This window comes from Bactrocera dorsalis, unplaced genomic scaffold (assembly GCF_023373825.1).
Source record: "Bactrocera dorsalis isolate Fly_Bdor unplaced genomic scaffold, ASM2337382v1 BdCtg208, whole genome shotgun sequence".
Classification (NCBI taxonomy): domain Eukaryota; kingdom Metazoa; phylum Arthropoda; class Insecta; order Diptera; family Tephritidae; genus Bactrocera; species Bactrocera dorsalis.
The window spans coordinates 1-12707 of NW_026038259.1; the positions used below are offsets into that span (position 1 = coordinate 1).

Consider the following 12707-nt stretch of genomic DNA (forward strand, 5'->3'; position numbering starts at 1 on the left):
ATCGGTCTGAACGATTTGGCCAACGAGTAGTCCTTCCTCCCCACTTTCGGTATGAAGATTACCTCAGCTGTCCTCCATGATTCTGGGATGTAGGCCAGCGCCAGGCTCTCCCTCAGCAGCCTAATCAGGTGTGGCAACAGAATCTGCTCACCCTGTTGTAGAAGCGCTGGGAAGATGCCGTCCACTCCCGGAGACTTGAACCTTTCGAACGAGGCCATTGCCCACCTGATCGAGTCCGCAGTAAACAGCTGTTTGGCGATAGCCCAATCAGTGCGGGACGGCCTATGTTCGGATGCGGGCAGACACCGATAAACCGGGACAGTCTCCGGGAAGTGAGCACGCAAGAGCTCTGTAGCTCTGTCCTCCGCGCTGGTCGTGAATGTCCCGTCGTTCCTTTTGATGGCTAGCACTGTGTCCGTCTTCCCTTTAGCCAGAGCTTTGTGCAGCCTGGCAGCTTCTGGTGTGGAGGAGACGTTTTCACAGAATCTCCTGAAGCTAGCCTGTTTTGCAGACCTGATTTCTTTATTATATAACGTCAGGTTGCTCCTGTACTCCTCCCAGACCCCCGTACGTTTTGCCTTATTAAATAGCCTCCGTACTTTCTTCCTCAGGTCTGAGAGTTTCCGTGTCCACCAAGAGCATTTGCGCCTGTCTGTGGGTGCAACTAAGGGGCAGCTGTCGTTATACGCGCTAATAATGGACTCACTAAGTGCGGTCAATCTGACCTCAATGCCCCGGCCCGTGGCGCTATTGTCAGTCTGCCCCTTCCTCCTTAACTCCTCGTCCAGCCTCTCCTTGAAGGTAACCCAGTTGGTCCTTCGAGGGTTGCGTCTAGGGGGGAATAGCTTGACCTCTGCCCTCAGCACGAACCTTACAATTCTATGGTCCGACAGGGAGGGCTCCGTTGAGACTCTCCACTGCGAGACCATCCCTGTTGCCGGCTCATTACTGAGGGTGATGTCCAGCACCTCCCTCCTGCTTATAGTTACGAATGTGGGTTCGCACCCTACATTCTCTACCGCTAAATTTCTACCTACTAGATATTCTAAAAGGGACTCACCTCTCGCGTTGCAGTCGGTACTGCCCCATTCCGTGTGGTGGGCGTTCGCATCGCAGCCGATGATAAGCGGGAGCTTGTGCAGCCTGCAGTGCTCCACCAACCTTTCCACCGCCTCCGGGGGTGCCGTTGCTGCCTCTCCCGGAAAGTATGCTGAGGCTAGGACGAAGTCTTTGCCCTCACTGTCCCTAGCCTGCACCGCCACCAAGTCCTGCGTCAGAAACTCTGAAATGCAAAAGAAATCAATATTGTTTCTGACAACTATACACGTCCTAGGCCTCTCGCTTGAGAGGTCCCAGATTACCTTGTTTGCCTCCGTCTTGAGGCCCTTTACCTCGCCTTTATGGATCCAAGGCTCTTGGATCAGCAGCGTGCCCAGTTTATCCGCAGTGAACCTGCTTGTTATGACAGCGGAGGCTGCCGCCGCATGATGCAGGTTCACTTGGGCAATCTCCATGTTGACGGCCATCATAAGTTGGGCTCGAGGAGTGAAAGATCCTCTACCCTGCCGTCAACCGCGCTGCTGTCGATTGAGTCTCCAAGTCCGTCCAGGAGCTCCTGTGTTGAGGGTAGCTCCATGCTCCGGCCATCGTCGGGGACGTCTGAAGTCGGCCCTGGCACTGCCAGTTCAGTCCTGCTCCCGCAGGGCTGCTCCGACGACTCGTCCACCTCCATCTTCGTTTCCTCCGAGGCGGATACCGGCACTGCCTGGCTAACGACGCCTTTGTCCTGTGGAGGCGCGGGCGTCTTGGCTTCCTTGCTCCCGGCGTCAGCAGTCTTGTACGGCCGCATAACGACCGTGCTATACCTGTAAAACAGGCGGAAGCCCGCGGCCCGAACGTACTTATATGACTCGTCGTCAATAAACACGTTCAACCTCCAACCCTCCATATCGCCTAGCTTTTCTTTCTTGCTACTGGCGACACACCAGGCCGAGATACTGAGCCCCCTGTTCTGGTTCCTCACCAGACTCAGGGCGTACTCGTAGGACCTGTCCCCACACCGAGGGAGGAAAACTGTCATGCTGTGCATGATTGGCACGTCCTCCACCCTCTTAGCACAGAGGACAGGGCCCGACCAGCCTCCCAGCTTTGGAGCGTGCTCCTTCAGCCAGTTGGCGGACGACTCGTCGTGGCAGTCAACCTGCATCATACCTCCCCTGAAGTCGATGCCCAGGAAGGACGCCGTGTAGTCCACTCCTTGACACACCTCGTCCATGAGGATGTCCTGCAGCACGGTAAGCTCCTCCGGTTTTAGCGCCTCCGCCGGGTACTTGAGAGGCAGAACAGCCATGCGGATGCCTCTGACAGCGTCCGCATACCCGCGCCGCACCTCCTCCACCCGGTGAGGAGCCGATCCAGGTTGTTGGCCCCCGGTTTCCTTTACGTCTGTGCCCCGCACCCTCTTGGATCGTGGGGGCTCCTGTGGCGTGATTTGGCCGCTTTTCCGTTTTTCGGCCTGGGCGCTTGTGCCTGCGGGCAATGCCCTGCTGTCGCCCCGCCGCACGGACAGCGTAGTGCTGACCGGGCCACGGCCGCCGCTGCCGCTGCCCTGCGCGCGAGCTGGCACATTGTGGTCGCGTCCAGTCGCCGGGTTGACGTTACTCCTTTGGCTCTTGCTCCTGGCTAGAGCCTCCGCCTCCTCCGGGGTTTTCCCATCATGTAGGTGGCGTAGGTACCACCTCATGGTGGAGCCACTCATTCCTCTCCTACGTGGATCCCCACCCCCGCCGGGTTGGCCAGCTTCTGGGAGGGGGCGTTGCCCACCTCTCCTGCGCCTTCTCCTCCTTCTCCTCTTGGCGCCGTCAGGCTCTGCCCGACTCGATTCACCAGAGGCCGACCCACTGCACCCTCCGGCAGGGGATTTGCCGATGCTCCTAGGTACTGCTTCAGCTCCAGGCGTACCCCCCAGGTGAGCTCCGCTGCCAGAGGGCACGTCGTCGTCATCCTCCCTGGCGTGCTCCTCGAACAGCGAGCGCTCCTCTGGCGTGAGATCGTCGAAGTATTTAGGCTTACGCCTGGCACCTCGACCCCCCTTGCCTTCCGCTGCTACAGTTTCCTTCTCCGTATCCGCTACCGTTGTCCTCTGTCGTTGGCCTTTGTCCGTCATCAAATCCGGTTTTCTTGTTGTTATTTTTTGTTTTTGGTCGTTCATCTTGTTCGTACGACCCTTGGCTCAACAAGGTGAGCTGTCGGGTCTATAGTCTATATGGGGAACGGGAAGGTCCGCCACACCAGAGCCCCTTGGCGTGGTAAGGCCACCGTTACTTCCCAATTCGGCCCGGTGTTGGGAAGGCTCCGTTAAAATACAGCCGAATTTACCTCCTGGCTGCAAATCATCCAATGGGCACGGGTCGCATGACACCCTGGATTAGGAGGTGGTAGACCTTGGTCGTCGCACGCATGCAGCTCCCGACAACCCGCCTGAATAGCGCTAATCAGCACTATCCATACCGGTTGGGGGGCGCCGAGTATGCCTTGCGACTAAGCCTCTACACCACGGCAAGGTGCCTACCAAGGTAGAGGCTATTGTCTATCGATTGCTTAGTGCTTATGTACCAAAAAATCGTTTCTACGATAAGATTGTGAAATTTTTCCAAATACACCGTCGTTATGGCTACATGATAACTCAAATTACCTCAAAACGGTTAATTAGCATAAATATGTATAGTGTACTAAAAAAAATCGATTCTACGATAAGATTGTGAAATTTTTCCAAATACAGTGTCGTTAGGGCTATATGACAATTCAAATAACCTCAAAACGGCTAATTAGCATAAATACGTATAGTTCCTTTTTTTACGCAACTTGGTATCGATTGCTTAGTGCATATGTACTAAAAAATCGATTCTACACCTTAATATAAGATTGGGAAATTTTTCCAAATGTACTGTCGTTACGCTATATGACAACTCCAATAACTTCAATACAGCTGATTAGCATAACTATGTATAGTTCATATTTTTACGCAACTTGGTATTGATTGCTTAGTGCATATGTGCTAAAAAATCGATTCTACGATAAGAATGTGAAATTTTTCCAAATGCACTGTCGTTACGGCTATATGATAACTCAAATAAACTCAAAACGGCTAACTAGCATAAATATTCATAGTTCATATTTTTACGCAACTTGGTATCGATTGCTTAGTGCATATGTACTAACAAATCGATTCTACACCTTAGTATATGATTGTGAAATTTTTCCAAATTTGTACACCGTCGTTATGGCTACATGATAACTCAAATTACCTCAAAACGGTTAATTAGCATAAATATGTATAGTGTACTAAAAAAAATCGATTCTACGATAAGATTGTGAAATTTTTCCATATACACCGTCGTCATGGCTACATGATAACTCAAATAACCTCAAAACGGCTAATTAGCATAAATATGTATAGTTCATATTTTTACGCAACTTGGTATCGATTGCTTAGTGCATATGTACTAAAAAATCGATTCTACACCTTAATATAAGATTGGGAAATTTTTCCAAATGTACTGTCGTTACGTTATATGACAATTCCAACAACTTCAATACAGCTGATTAGCATAACTATGTATAGTTCATATTTTTCGCAACTTGGTATTGATTGCTTAGTGCATATGTGCTAAAAAATCGATTCTACGATAAGAATGTGAAATTTTTCCAAATACACCGTCGTTATGGCTATATGACAATTCAAATAACCTCAAAACGGCTAATTAGCATAAATATGTATAGTTCATATTGTTACGCAACTTGGTATCGATTGCTTAGTGCATATGTACTAAAAAATCGATTCCACACCTTAATATAAGATTGTGAAATTTTTCCAAATACACTGTCGTTATGGCTATATGACAACTCCAATATCCTCAAAACAGCTAATTAGCATAAATATGTATAGTTCATATTTTTACGCAACTTGGTATCGATTGCTTAGTGCATATGTACTAAAAAATCGATTCTACGCCCTATTATAAGATTGTGAAATTTTTCCAAATTCACTGTCGTTATGGCTGATTGGAATAAATATGCAAAGTTCATATTTTTACGCAACTTGGTATCGGTTACTTAGTGCATATGTACTAAAAAATCGATTCTACACCTTAATATAAGATTGTGAAATTTTTCCAAATTCACTGTCGTTATGGCTATATGACAACTCCAATAACCTCAAAACGGTTAATTAGCATAAATATGTATAGTTCATATTTTTATGCAACTTGGTATCGATTGCTTAATGTATATGTACTACGAAATCGATTCTACACCTTAAAATAAGATTGTGAAATTTTTCCAAATTCACTGTCGTTATGGCTATATGACAACTCCAATAACCTCAAAACGGCTAATTAGCATAAATATGTATAGTTCATATTTTTACGCAACTTGGTATCGATTGCTTAGTGCATATGTACTAAAAAATCGATTCTACGATAAGATTGTGAAATTTTTTCAAATGCACTGTCGTTATGGCTATATGATAACTCAAATAAACTCAAAATGGTTAATTAGCATAAATATGTATAGTTCATATTTTTACGCAACTTGGTATCGATTTCTTAGTGCATATGTACTAAAAAATCGATTCTACACCTTAATATAAGATTGTGAAATTTTTCCAAATTCACTGTCGTTATGGCTATATGACAACTCCAATAACCTCAAAACGGCTAATTAGCATAAATATGTATAGTTCATATTTTTACGCAACTTGGTATCGATTGCTTAGTGCATATGTACCAAAAAATCGATTCTACAATAAGATTGTGAAATTTTTCCATATACACCGTCGTCATGGCTACATGATAACTCAAATAACCTCAAAACGGCTAATTAGCATAAATATGTATAGTTCATATTTTTACGCAACTTGGTATCGATTGCTTAGTGCATATGTACTAAAAAATCGATTCTACACCTTAATATAAGATTGTGAAATTTTTCCAAATGCACTGTCGTTATGGCTATATGATAACTCAAATAACCTCAAAACGACTTAATAGCATAAATATGTATAGTTCATATTTTTATGTAACTTGGTATCGATTGCTTAGTGCATATGGACTATAAAATCGATTCTACGCTTTAATATAAGATTGGGAAATTTTTCCAAATACACTGTCGTTATGGCTGATTGGAATAAATATGCGAAGTTCATATTTTTACGCAACTTTTTATCGGTTACTTAGTGCATATGTACTAAAAAATCGATTCCACACCTTAATATAAGATTGTGAAATTTTTCCAAATTCACTGTCGTTATGGTTATATGACAACTCCAATAACTTCAAAACAGCTAATTAGCATAACTATGGATATTTCATACTTTTACGTAACTTGGTATCGATTGCTTAGTGCATATGTACCAAAAAAATCGATTCTACGATAAGATTGTGAAATTTTTCCAAATACACCGTCGTTATGGCTACATGATAACTCAAATTACCTCAAAACGGTTAATTAGCATAAATATGTCTAGTGTACTAAAAAAATCGATTCTACGATAAGATTGTGAAATTTTTCCAAATACAGTGTCGTTAGGGCTATATGACAATTCAAATAACTTCAATACAGCTGATTAGCATAAATACGTATAGTTCCTTTTTTTACGCAACTTGGTATCGATTGCTTAGTGCATATGTACTAAAAAATCGATTCTACACCTTAATATATGATTGTGAAATTTTTCCAAATGCACTGTCGTTATGGCTATATGATAACTCAAATAACTTCAAAACGGCTAACTAGCATAAATATTCATAGTTCATATTTTTACGCAACTTGGTATCGATTGCTTAGTGCATATGTACTAACAAATCGATGCTACGCCTTAATATAAGATTGTGGAATTTTTCCAAATTTGTACACTGTCGTTATGGCTATATGATAACTCAAATAAACTCAAAACGGCTAATTAGCACAAATATGTAACATAAGATTGTGACATTTTTGCAAATTCACTGTCTTTATGGCTATGTGACAACTCCAATAACCTCAAAACGGTTAATTAGCATAAATATGTATAGTTCATATTTTTACGCAACTTGGTATCGATTGCTTAGTGCATATGTACTAAAAAATCGATTCTACGCCTTAATATAAGATTGTGCAATTTTTCCAAATGCACTGCCGTTACGCTATATGACAACTCCAACAAGATGAAATAGTGCATATGTACTAAAAAAAATCGATTCTACACCTTAATATAAGATTGTGAAATTTTTCCACATACACTGTCGTTATGGCTATGTGACAACTCCAATAATTTCAAAACGGTTAATTAGCATAAATATGTATAGTTCATATTTTTACGCAACTTGGTATCGATTGCTTAGTGCATATGTACTAAAAAATCGATTCTACGCCTTAATATAAGATTGTGCAATTTTTCCAAATGCACTGCCGTTACGCTATATGACAACTCCAACAAGATGAAATAGTGCATATGTACTAAAAAAAATCGATTCTACACCTTAATATAAGATTGTGGAATTTTTCCAAATATGTACACTGTCGTTATGGCTATATGACAACTCCAATAACTTCAAAACGGCTAATTAGCACAAATATGTAACATAAGATTGTGACATTTTTGCAAATTCACTGTCTTTATGGCTATCTGACAACTCCAATAACCTCAAAACGGTTAATTAGCATAAATATGTATAGTTCATATTTTTACGCAACTTGGTATTGATTGCTTAGTGCATATGTGCTAAAAAATCGATTCTACGATAAGAATGTGAAATTTTTCCAAATGCACTGTCGTTACGGCTATATGATAACTCAAATAAACTCAAAACGGCTAACTAGCATAAATATTCATAGTTCATATTTTTACGCAACTTGGTATCGATTGCTTAGTGCATATGTGCTAACAAATCGATTCTACACCTTAATATATGATTGGGAAATTTTTCCAAATGTACTGTCGTTACGCTATATGACAACTCCAATAACTTCAATACAGCTGATTAGCATAACTATGTATAGTTCATATTTTTACGCAACTTGGTATTGATTGCTTAGTGCATATGTGCTAAAAAATCGATTCTACGATAAGAATGTGAAATTTTTCCAAATGCACTGTCGTTACGGCTATATGATAACTCAAATAAACTCAAAACGGCTAACTAGCATAAATATTCATAGTTCATATTTTTACGCAACTTGGTATCGATTGCTTAGTGCATATGTACTAACAAATCGATTCTACACCTTAATATATGATTGTGAAATTTTTCCAAATGCACTGTCGTTATGGCTATATGATAACTCAAATAACTTCAAAACGGCTAACTAGCATAAATATTCATAGTTCATATTTTTACGCAACTTGGTATCGATTGCTTAGTGCATATGTACTAAAAAATCGATTCTACGCCTTATTATAAGATTGTGAAATTTTTCCAAATTCACTGTCGTTATGGCTATATGACAACTCCAATAACTTCAAAACGGCTAATTAGCACAAATATGTATAGTTCATATTTTTACGCAACTTGGTATCGATTGCTTAGTGCATATGTACTAACAAATCGATTCTACACCTTAATATATGATTGTGAAATTTTTCCAAATTTACTGTCGTTATTAGCATAAATATGTGTAGTTCATATTTTTACGCAACTTGGTATAGATTGCTTAGTGCATCTGTACTAAAAAATCGATTCTACACCTTAATATAAGATTGTGAAATTTTTCCAAATACACTGTCGTTATGGCTATATGACTTCTCAAATAAGATGAAATAGTGCATATGAACTAAAAAACCGATTCTACACCTTAATATAAGATTGTGAAATTTTTCACAAATTCACTGTCGTTATGGTTATATGACAACTCCAATAACTTCAAAACAGCTAATTAGCATAACTATGGATAGTTCATATTTTTACGCAACTTGGTATCGATTGCTTAGTGCATATGTACCAAAAAATCGATTCTACGATAAGATTGTGAAATTTTTCCAAATACACAGTCGTTAGGGCTATATGACAATTCAAATAACCTCAAAACGGCTAGTTAGCATAAATATGTATAGTCCATATTTTTACGCAACTTGTTATCGGCTACTTAGTGCATATGTACTAAAAAATCGATTCTACACCTTAATATAAGATTGTGAAATTTTTCCAAATTCACTGTCGTTATGGCTACATGACAACTCCAATAATCTCAAAACGGCTAATTAGCATAAATATGTATAGTTCATATTTTTACGCAACTTGGTATCGATTGCTTAGTGCATATGTACTAAAAAATCGGTTCTGCACCTCAATATAAGTTTGTGAAATTTTTCCAAATGCACTGTCGTTATGGCTAAATGATAACTCAAATAAACTCAAAACGGCTAATTAGCATAATTATGTATAGTTCATATTTTTACGCAACTTGGTATCGATTGCTTAGTGCATATGTACTAAAAAATCGATTCTACACCTTAATATAAGATTGCGAAATTTTTCCAAATACACTGTCGTTATGGCTATATGACAATTCCAACAACTTCAATACAGCTGATTAGCATAACTATGTATAGTTCATATTTTTACGCAACTTGGTATTGATTGCTTAGTGCATATGTGCTAAAAAATCGATTCTACGATAAGAATGTGAAATTTTTCCAAATGCACTGTCGTTACGGCTATATGATAACTCAAATAAACTCAAAACGGCTAACTAGCATAAATATTCATAGTTCATATTTTTACGCAACTCGGTATCGATTGCTTAGTGCATATGTACTAACAAATCGATTCTACACCTTAATATATGATTGTGAAATTTTTCCAAATGCACTATCGTTACGGCTATATGATAACTCAAATAAACTCAAAACGGCTAATTAGCACAAATATGTAACATAAGATTGTGACATTTTTGCAAATTCACTGTCTTTATGGCTATGTGACAACTCCAATAACCTCAAAACGGTTAATTAGCATAAATATGTATAGTTCATATTTTTACGCAACTTGGTATCGATTGCTTAGTGCATATGTACTAAAAAATCGATTCTACACCTTAATATAAGATTGTGAAATTTTTCCAAATATGTACACTGTCGTTATGGCTATATGACAACTCCAATAACTTCAAAACGGCTAATTAGCACAAATATGTAACATAATATTGTGACATTTTTGCAAATTCACTGTCTTTATGGCTATGTGACAACTCCAATAACCTCAAAACGGTTAATTAGCATAAATATGTATAGTTCATATTTTTACGCAACTTGGTATCGATTGCTTAGTGCATATGTACTAAAAAATCGATTCTACACCTTAATATAAGATTGGGAAATTTTTCCAAATGTACTGTCGTTACGCTATATGACAACTCCAATAACTTCAATACAGCTGATTAGCATAACTATGTATAGTTCATATTTTAACGCAATTTGGTATCGATTGCATAGTGCATATGTACTAAAAAATCGATTCTACGATAAGATTGTGAAATTTTTCCAAATGCACTGTCGTTACGGCTATATGATAACTCAAATAAACTCAAAACGGCTAACTAGCATAAATATTCATAGTTCATATTTTTACGCAACTTGGTATCGATTGCTTAGTGCATATGTACTAACAAATCGATTCTACACCTTAATATATGATTGTGAAATTTTTCCAAATGCACTGTCGTTATGGCTATATGACAACTCCAATAACTTCAAAACGGCTAACTAGCATAAATATTCATAGTTCATATTTTTACGCAACTTGGTATCGATTGCTTAGTGCATATGTACTAACAAATCGATGCTACGCCTTAATATAAGATTGTGGAATTTTTCAAATATGTACACTGTCGTTATGGCTATATGACAACTCCAATAACTTCAAAACGGATAATTAGCACAAATATGTAACATAAGATTGTGACATTTTTGCAAATTCACTGTCTTTATGGCTATGTGACAACTCCAATAACCTCAAAACGGTTAATTAGCATAAATATGTATAGTTCATATTTTTACGCAACTTGGTATCGATTGCTTAGTGCATACGTACTAAAAAATCGATACTACACCTTAATATAAGATTGGGAAATTTTTCCAAATGTACTGTCGTTACACTATATGACAACTCCAATAACTTCAATACAGCTGATTAGCATAACTATGTATAGTTCATATTTTTACGCAACTTGGTATTGATTGCTTAGTGCATATGTGCTAAAAAATCGATTCTACGATAAGAATGTGAAATTTTTCCAAATGCACTGTCGTTACGGCTATATGATAACTCAAATAAACTCAAAGCGGCTAATTAGCATAACTATGGATAGTTCATATTTTTACGCAACTTGGTATCGATTGCTTAGTGCATATGTACCAAAAAATCGATTCTACACCTTAATATAAGATTGTGAAATTTTTCCAAATACACTCTCGTTTTGGCTAATTAGCATAAATATGCGAAGTTCATATTTTAACGCAACTTGGTATCGATTGCTTAGTGCATATGTACTAAAAAATCGATTCTACACCTTAATATAAGATTGTGAAATTTTTCCAAATTCACTGTCGTTATGGTTATATGACAACTCCAATAACTTCAAAACAGCTAATTAGCATAACTATGTATAGTTCATATTTTTACGCAACTTGTTATCGATTGCTTAGTGCATATGTACTAAAAAATCGATTCTACGATAAGATTGTGAAATTTTTCCAAATTCACTGTCGTTATGGCTACATGATAACTCAAATAACCTCAAAACGGCTAATTAGTATAAATATGTATAGTTCATATTTTTACGCAACTTGGTATCGATTGCTTAGTGCATATGTACTAAAAAATCGATTCTACACCTTAATATAAGATTGTGAAATTTTTCCAAATGCCCTGCCGTTACGCTATATGACAACTCCAACAAGATGAAATAGTGCATATGTACTAAAAAATCGATTCTACACCTTAATATAAGATTGTGAAATTTTTCCAAATACACTCTCGTTTTGGCTATGTGACAACTCCAATAACTTCAAAACGGTTAATTAGCATAAATATGTATAGTTCATATTTTTACGCAACTTGGTATCGATTGCTTAGTGCATATGTACTAACAAATCGATGCTACGCCTTAATATAAGATTGTGGAATTTTTCCAAATATGTACACTGTCGTTATGGCTATATGACAACTCCAATAACTTCAAAACGGCTAATTAGCACAAATATGTAACATAATATTGTGACATTTTTGCAAATTCACTGTCTTTATGGCTATGTGACAACTCCAATAACCTCAAAACGGTTAATTAGCATAAATATGTATAGTTCATATTTTTACGCTACTTGCAATCGAGTGCTTAATGTATATGTACTAAAAAATCGGTTCTGCACCTCAATATAAGATTGTGAAATTTTTCCAAATTCACTGTCGTTATGGCTAATTGGAATAAATATGCGAAGTTCATGTTTTTACGCAACTTGTTATCGGTTACTTAGTGCATATGTACTAAAAAATCGATTCTACACCTTGATATAAGATTGTGAAATTTTTCCAAATTCACTGTCGTTATGGCTATATGACAACTCCAATAACGTCAAAACAGCTAATTAGCATAACTATGTATAGTTCATATTTTTACGCAACTTGGTATCGAGTGCTTAGTGCATATGTACTAAAAAATCGATTCTACAC

The 12707-nt window shown here is 38.7% G+C and overlaps 1 protein-coding gene across 49 annotated transcripts in view; it reads right to left on the bottom strand.

The window, feature by feature from the left end:
• Positions 1–1143: 1143 nt before the first annotated feature.
• Positions 1144–12707, bottom strand: part of LOC125780207 (uncharacterized) — a 38102-nt gene continuing 26538 nt past the window's right edge. For 13 of the 49 annotated variants that reach the window (XR_007423646.1, XR_007423647.1, XR_007423645.1 and 10 more), the window contains 4 exons: positions 10728–11088; positions 10074–10237; positions 6711–8597; positions 3844–4236 (listed from right to left, as the gene is read on the bottom strand). Coding sequence is in view for 10 of the 49 variants with exons in the window: in XM_049462014.1 (XP_049317971.1) it covers positions 1526–3211 (1686 nt within the window). In the remaining 39 variants the exon portion in view is untranslated. The other 36 variants (XM_049462014.1, XM_049462013.1, XM_049462009.1 and 33 more) reach the window with 19 other exon arrangements.